Source organism: Parasteatoda tepidariorum, chromosome 4 (assembly GCF_043381705.1).
Source record: "Parasteatoda tepidariorum isolate YZ-2023 chromosome 4, CAS_Ptep_4.0, whole genome shotgun sequence".
NCBI lineage: Eukaryota > Metazoa > Arthropoda > Arachnida > Araneae > Theridiidae > Parasteatoda > Parasteatoda tepidariorum.
Genome location: NC_092207.1, coordinates 39,228,758 through 39,237,693, shown reverse-complemented (window position 1 = coordinate 39,237,693; position 8,936 = coordinate 39,228,758). Strand labels below are relative to the sequence as shown.

The 8,936-nt window shown below is 27.7% G+C and overlaps 1 protein-coding gene across 1 annotated transcript; it reads right to left on the bottom strand.

Annotated features, from left to right (window-relative positions):
- Nucleotides 1–360: 360 nt before the first annotated feature.
- LOC139425432 (uncharacterized) lies at nt 361–1,360 on the bottom strand. Its single transcript, XM_071180315.1, has one exon. It carries the CDS (start codon nt 1,358–1,360, stop codon nt 458–460), a length of 903 nt encoding a protein of 300 aa, XP_071036416.1. The 3' UTR covers nt 361–457.
- Between the last annotated feature and the right edge of the window lie 7,576 nt (nt 1,361–8,936).

The window sequence follows — 8,936 nt, the reverse complement described above, 5'->3', positions numbered from 1 at the left end:
CAATTACTGATGACAAAGTATTCTCAACTTTTCCAAAACTGATTATTAAATGCAATAATATTTTTTTTAAAGTTTAGTTGTTTTATTAATAATTACAGATTTAGAATTTATAGGATATCATAAAAAGGCCATTTCATAAATTAAAGATTCATCTCATAACTTAAACCGAATTCGAATAGAGTTATGTCTAACATTTGTGTTCAATAAAGCTTTGATCTGATGGAGCATTTTCCATCCATAAAAATAATAATATGAGTTTATAATTACATTTATATGAAAAATAAAAGAAATAGTTTTATCATTCTCAAGTTTTTTTTTACTTATGCATCTGATAAATTTAGATACAATTTAATCTATTGACATTTTTGGTTCAGAATGATTCAGTTAATAAAAGGGTTCTTTGTCAGTCTCTGTTTAAAATGGCAACTAAAGAACAACATTTTTGATTTCTTTCACGTTATGAACGATTATTATATCTATTATTATATCTATTAGTATATCTCTGTGACCTAATACTGTCAGCATATGTAATACCAAGAGGTGTTGCAACATGAGAGGAAGGAGGCGGTAAATCTGACTCTTCGTCATCATCAAACATCGGCTTATTGGAGTCATAAGATCGGCCATCATTGTTGCCATTCATCTTTTGAGCGTTGCTGACTTTTAAAAGGTCCATAGGAATTGGTACCCAAGACATTGATTTCAAGACATTACCAATATCGAAAGACGTGATCTTTAAAGGCACTATTTTAATTGTGACAGGATTTGGAGCTGATGAAGATTGATGAAGATTGACTTTTGGTTGTTGGTAATTCCTAGTTGGCTGATTTGCTTTAAATGAGTTTTGGGGAGGGCGATAAACAGGTACTAGAAATCCTGGAGGCATCTGCATTGGTTGTTCAATTACCACCAATTGAGATTCTAGCAAACCGTCATTGGGTGGTTTGATGGAAAAACTGTGTTGCATTTCATTTAAATGCTGTTGTAAAGCTAAATTTGGATTCATATTGAAGTTAGGAAATGGTGGTGGAATGTTTATCATTGGATATACATGCGTACTTTCTCCAAGTAAGGAAGTTCGGTCGAATCCCAAAGGCAAGTGCCTTGCTGATCTGGTGATGAAGTTATTAAAACCAAACCAACCAGGCTCGAATGAACTGCGTCTATTGCTATTTGCGGGCCACTCTTTGTGGATCAAGGTTTCTTCGGGTTTTAAGTAAGTTAATTGTTTAGACGAACCCATTTCTTTATACTTGCCTGAGTCAGAACGAGATAAAATTTGGTCTCTCGAAGATTCTGATGAGTTGCTCGAGTTATTCGTTTCAAAAGTTCCACTAGATAGGTGTACTAGTATGAGCATCATAGCCAGTGACTAGAAGGAGGAAACGTATAAATTAGTACTTCATAAAGTTTGTACAGTACAAAATGCCTCACCTTTGTAAGAAATAAGAGGATTTATTTAAAATGTGTTTTTAGAATTTTTAAAGTTGCTTTGTTCAAGCTTGAAATGTTTTTTTGTTAGTAAAATTCTAATAGTGAAAAGTCAAGACTGAAATATGCAATTGTATATAAATTACAAAAATCCGCTATGATTAGGTTATGATGAAATGGAATTACTTTCACTAGATTATAAAGTAAAAGTAAAGAAAAGTTGTATGACCTGCATTGAGAAAATTTATACGGACGAAATAAACTATTTAGAATAAAATAATGAAATTATATTTAAGTAATTCTTGCATCTCAGCATATAGCAATTTACCCTACGATAAAGAACTGTAAGTTTTTTTTTTGTTAGGTAAAATAAAAAGATTCCTGTGGAAAGATTGAAGGAGAATTATGAAGATTTGATTTTTAAAGAAATTAATAACGGAAAAATATGTTATTAAATTGATGTTATGCTACGGTTTAAAAAAAATATATTTTTATATCTTCTGGCCATGCACTTTTAAGATTTCTTTAGAAAGAAAGGAGGTAATTATTTTTCCAGCTCGTTCTAACCACATTTTACTATTACTTGAGGGGAATAGTTTATGCGTTTTTGCCAATAAAAATATCATTTTACTTTATTTTACATACAACATTACTTTGCACACAACATTATAATTTTTATAAAGGTAATAACTGCTTAATACAAATGCCATCTATGAGTGTCAGAACTAGATCAACTACTAAAAGAGTAAAGTTAAGTTTCTGTAATTGCTAGTTAGAAAAAAAATAATTTTTAAAAATTTTAAGACTAACTAAGAAATTGATTAGAAGGACTAGATTCTTCAAGGCTTTATCAGTAATGTGCTCATTTCATTGAATAAATTTTTTTTTTAAAACTATTCGATACTACCAAAAATTTAACAAATATTAAAATAAAATTACATTGTGTTTAGAAATATACTTTCCAGAAATGAGACGAGTAATTCAGAGATGAATATGCTGAACATGTTTATTGGTCATATTACAGTCAATACTACTAATTACTTTATGATTGCATAAGCAAAATATAATTTTACTATTCAGATACGATTTTTTCAAATTTATTCCAAACACCAAATGGCATTTCAAATTCCAAATATAAAAAAAAATTTAGCAAATTTAAAAAAAGAAAATATTTAGAGTTTCCAGTTTTACTTAATTCATATATTTATGTATTATTAAATTTTGATAAAAATCTCATCATGAAAAAAAATATATCTGAAAAAGCAAGAAATATCGTAATAAAACGTAAAACAAAACACAATGTAATATGTTAACAACAATAAATCTATTGTACGTTTAAGACTTATAACTATTTTTATATTTAAATTGTTTATCAAATCATTTATTTCAAAGTTTAAAAAATTTTATATACTCTAAGAAATTAAAGAAAACTTTTATATAAAAATATTTTTAAAATTATTAATTATTACTTAATATGGACATAACTATTTATAATTTTATATATTTTTTAAATAAATATAATACAGAACGAATAATGTACTTTATATTTCTTTCAAACATTACGTTCAGATTATGCAAACTGATTACGTAATCCAAACTTAGATGCATAAAATAAGTTAAAATAATGAAATTCAATAATAAATATGTAATTGAGAATCAATTTGTTAAATAGTATACGATGGGTTAAAAAATGTAAATCAAAAATTTTGCCAATTCTTTTTAGAGTCAAAGCTTATTTAAATAATCTGATTTGGCACTCTCTTCAATGTTAAAATCATTTTTGTTCCTTAAAAATTTTTAACATGAATTTAAGCATGCTTGTATGCATGTGTTATAATATCACAAATATCTAAATCCCAAACAATCTTTTATCTCAAAGCGAACTAAAATTCAATAAAGTAATTTGCTTGAAAATTATTTTTTAAACTGGACAAAAATTATGTGAAATAGCGTTAAGAAATATACATTGGTCAAGAATATGTATGAAAAATTAAACACAATTTCTAAAAGTTTAATTTAATTACATGCCTCTTCACTTAAATTATGCGCATGTATTTTTACTTAATTGCTTTTACTTTTACATTTTTCTTATTAATATGAATTTTTGTTAATGACTCGCATTTTTTTTAAAAATTAACTTTAAAAAGTTTTTTAATATTTTGTAAAAAAAATTAAGACCCGTTATCCACATTATTAAAGTTTCAAAATTATTGCTTCCCTTTAGTTTTTTAAAATTATAATATAAGTAACTTATAATTATAATATAAGTTATAATATAAGTTACTAATAATATAAGTAAATTTAAATAAATTATTAAAAAATAAATTTAAGTAAATTTAATATAAGCAAATTTGTCATTTATTATATGCATGCCACTTTATGTGTATGTATTACTTTGAACGTTTACCTTCGATTATAATCAAATGTCTAAATAAGTAATTTTTTTTCTCCGAAACGTTTTCAAAAATCAGCAAGGAATCTTAATTAAAAATTATGTTTTAAACGGAAAATTAAAATAATTTCATTAAACATTTTCTTCAAATATTAAAATCTTAAATTTTCTTCTTTTATTTAAATAAAAAATATAATTTATATGGATTTCAGCCCTTTTAATATNGATTACGAAAGATGAACTCTAAACACTCGTTCACTCGATGAAAAGACGCTGTGAAGCTGTCTTGAAAATTAAGGGTTATCCTAGTATCACTTTAAAAAAATGCAAATCTAAGATAGATCTTATTATTAATTGCATAACTGTTTTTGTAATACAGATATTGTAATACTGTATTTATTATTAAATTTTACATTAAATTACCTTCAATTTGATATATAAACGTTTGTATTCAAGTGAAAATTGATATATTCTACAAGCACACAAAGTTGAAAAACATGAAACTTCCGTAGAGCCCTAGGGTTCAGTGGAAAGGTCACAGGGCCTCCGAAAGATAGGGTATTTTTAGTTATGATTTTCGAACCTGTAACAATTGCACATTATGCTACAAAAATCTTCTGAAACGCTGTGCAGTAGAAGACACTATTTGCTCGAACCATGGGAAAAAATACTCCTAAAAAAACCGTTGTAGATAAGGCAAGAGAAAAAAAGGAGCAGTGAGAAAAAGCCCTACATTAGCAATTAAATGAATTTAGTGATCAATTTCATTGAGAATGTTAAACGCAAATTTGATGTTATTAGATATTTATTCGAATGTAATTAGAAACCTTTTTTTAAAAAACAAATTTCTAGATAGAAATTAACACTGAAATTTTTTTTAATTATATATAATACAATCATAGTATATATATATTAATAGTATTTTATATAATGTTCCGAGCAGAACAAAGTCTCTCAGGAGGCTAATTTTGAGATAAGTAGCTTATTTTAAAGCCTAAAATAAGGAGGCTAATTTTGTGATAAGTAGCTTATTTTGGAGGCTGAAATAAGGAGGCTAATTTTGTGAATAATATATTTACGTTATAAAAATTATGCCTCAAAAAATCACTAGTAGGAAAATTATTGGTTGTATATTACTTTATCAGAACACAATTTGTTTGATTACTAGGATCCAGAAAAATTTTAGTGCTTTCTTGAGAGCCCTGATCAGTTTTTTACAAATAGTAGTATGAAAAGCGAAAAGTTCCTTTTATGAAGTTTAAATCAACCTTTGTACTTAACGTAATTTTTTTTTAAAAATATATATAATTCGTTAGAATAAATACTTAATTAAATTTAATTCGGGCTAAAATTGGTCGACAGCCCCAATCGAGTTGTAAGTTTAACTCATATTATAGTTAAAGTGATGCATTTTTAGTAATTTTTTTACCGTTGCTTTTTTTCTTTTTTTCCCGGTTGTCTTTTGGTTGTTTTTTAATAGTGCACATAGTATACTTACATAAACATAATATCTATATAAACAGTTAACAATTATATAACTTTTCAATTAATGTTTGTATGATATTCAATACGTTCTTACTTAAACTATTGATGTATGAAAATTTCAAATTAGAATTAGATTCTGGAGAGAACATACAAGAAAAAGATTATGTCGACATAAAAATGGCGATAAAATTTTTTTTGAGTAGTTCGTTCGCTCAACTAATCTATGTATGTTTTTGTTATCGTGAAATTATTATTTTTTTCATTTTCCATCATAATACAAACAGTTTTAATGGCGCTATATAAAATGATTGGCATATTTTTATCCCATTTCACTACTGAATTTAGATATAAGACAACAAAACAATTACACCAAATTGCTGGCGTTACTTCTTTATAGAATATTGAAGTCAAAAAGAAAGTAGGCAGTTTTATCAAAAATACTTAACTCATCTACGTGGCCTACTTGAGGAGCAAAACATAATGGGAAGACGATTAGAGAGTCAAAGGTTACAGAATAACTTCAACCCATCATCAAAATATAAAGAAAAATGAATATTCATGAAAAAAAGTAGTTTAATATGTTCCGGCTTTCACCTTTCACTTTGCAATCGTGACCGCAACTTAAGGTTATGGAATAAGTTTGATGGCGTGGTAAAAAATAACGAGCAATGATTTTCTTCAGCTTTAAAAATTATTATTATTATACTTTTATATGGTTTTACTTCGAAACGTTGAAGTGTGTTCGTTGTGAAATGGGTTTTTTTTCCTTCGAAGCGGAAATAGTTTTGGTTTTTATAAATACAACAGGAACTCAATCTAAATCTGGTAGGAAAATAACAATATAGACGATATTTGTAGATTAAAGAATGCTTAAGATAAGGTTATTGTGTGTCTTAAAGTCACCTATTGGCTGAATAGAATTGAAAGAAATAAAAATTTAGAAAAATACTTTTTCCAGTAGATTAAAGATGAGAAAGTAACTATATTGTTATCAGATTTAAAACTAGAAACGTAGGTTCCATTGACTTTTAAGAGAAGTTGGAAAATTTTTCGCATTTTATTGCATATATTTGAGTAATAAGTGCTTCATTTTAGATCTGAACAAAATTAAATATTATTTTTTCTTTCAGATATACTTGTAAGAAACAAAAGTAAAAAAACGCTCTCCCAAAAACATATTGTGGATTAAGGGAAAGTCATGGAGTTTATGGTTTACGATTTTGCGACCAACATCAGGACGGTGGTAAGGTGATCACAATTGCGCATACTGTAAAAAGTTTCAGATCAAATTACAATAAAAAGTTCTGCCACCCTGAATGCAACATCCGGAAAATTTTGTACCTTAATTTTTACAGTAATATTCATTTACTGACAGTGGTTTTGCGGTAAATATTACTGTAAAAACAACGATATATCATATTTTTTGTTATTAAATTTTACAGTAAAATGTACTTTTACCTTGAGTGCCTGTACTTTTTGTCATAATTTGATCTAGAGCTTTTTACAGTGCACCTCCCCATTTTCTTCTCAGACAAGATGATATATCCAGCGATTTGAAGATGAATGGGCTTCAAACCACAGCCAGAGACCAGAAAATAAACCATATAATGACAGTTAATTATTAAAACCACTGTACCAGCCAAACTGAAACTTGAAACGATTAGGAGAATCTTATAACCATCTTGATTTTTCCAGAAATATAATTTTTAAATATTATTTTCCTTAAGGATTTATAAAGATACTCTAGTTCTATAGAAGTGAAAATAAGGTTTTCTTATGATTGCCTATTGCTTCGCTTATTTTTTCTTGTGTTATCTAAAATTTTGAGAAATTTTTGGAGGTGAACCAATAATGGAGTTGAAATATTTTGAGCAAATTTTTGAAGTTTCTTCCCCTTTCATTTTCAGTTCAGATAAAATTCAGGCAGTTTATATTTTGAACTTTCTTTAATCATTTAGCTGTCTGTTGTCGAAAGTAAAGACCTCACATTTTAATCAAAAATCGATTAATCTAGCCTCAAAGTATAAATTTCAAAGTTAACAGCCTTTTCTTTTGTTCCGACAGAATAATTATACTCAAATTATGTCAATGACTTGAAAAATGTAGTATACCTACGTAGTATTTTATTTTATTATTATTTCGTTTCTGTTTTATGTCCAATTGTTTGTTTGGGGATGGAAAGTGGTTGAAATTTCGATTGAGGTTGAAATAGCGACAAACTTTTCTTGAATCATTTAAGAAACAATTGAACCTTGTATAAGCATCACATTCAGATCTTCAGTAAAAACTTCAGCTATCTAGCAAGTCGGAAAGTAATTGAAATTCAGATAAATGATAATTCTAATTGAGGATAAAGTAGTGACATAAATTCTGCTTAAAAAGATTAAGAAATAGTTTAAACACCTATTTCAGTTCCACACAGAGTTCAAGTTGAAAGTGGGGCACGTTAGCTAGTAGGAAAGTTGTCCAAATTTTAAATTGAAATTATTTTTCTTTGCTAATAATATGGCAACAAATTCTATCTTCAGTAGTTCGGAAATGATTTAAACATAGTCATGAGACGCAGAGTTTTAGTTGATATTAGAGAATTTCGGTTAGTCGGAAAATGGTGGAAATCCGAATAAATTCACTGCGATGATATGACATTGCATTCTCAAAACGTAACATAATAATAATAAAAATATTAACAAACGTAAGAAAATGTGCGTGTCTGGTCAGTGAGAATTTTAGTTTGTTTAAATCATTAACTGCTCCAAATTTGTTGTATTAATACACTTAGTTGATTACAAGTATTTTAACGATATTACGCTTAGATTCGAATTTCATAATTTAATTTTACTATGCAATGTTAAAAAAAAATTATAAATATGTTGTGCAGTATGCAAAATAGAAAACAGACCCCCCTGAATTGGATCTTCACTTTGTAGGACTGGATCTTGATGGCTCAAGGCGATAATCTCAAATGTGCAAATTTGACCATGAATTGACCATATTTCCCAGACGACATTTTAAGTTTCTAAATCAGATACAAAAATATACTTTCTCGGAATGAACCTATCTTTCTATCCACGCATTCGAATTTCGGACCCCCAAGGTATTAGGGATATCCACAATCTGGGTAATATGGTCCCAATAGTTTGGTCAGGAGCATGGTCCAAAGTTTGAACCCCTTAGTGATTACTCAATTTTTTACGCATTCCTTTACATCTAGAGAGCTTTTTAAGCGAATTGAAAAGTTTTTGCTCACAATTATGAAATTCGTTTAGCCAGAGATAATTTCATACAAAATATAACTTTTAGTAAAGACTTTTTTATGTTTTTTTATTATTTGATTTAATAATAGTCCAAAAAATTTTGAGTCTTATGGTATACGCATTTTAACATTAGTTTAGAAATATTTATTTCAAATGGAAAAATACAAAATTTGAGAGAAATGGTTCGAATTGTTCCTTTAAGGGGTTCGAACTTCGTACCACTCTCCTGACCAAATTATTGGGACCATATTTCCCAGGTTGTGGCCACCCTTTATATCTTAAGGGTCAGAAATCCGAATTTATAGCAAAAAATATGTTTATTCCGAAAAACTGAGAAAATACGTTTTTGTCTCAGATTTCGCAATTTAAAATAT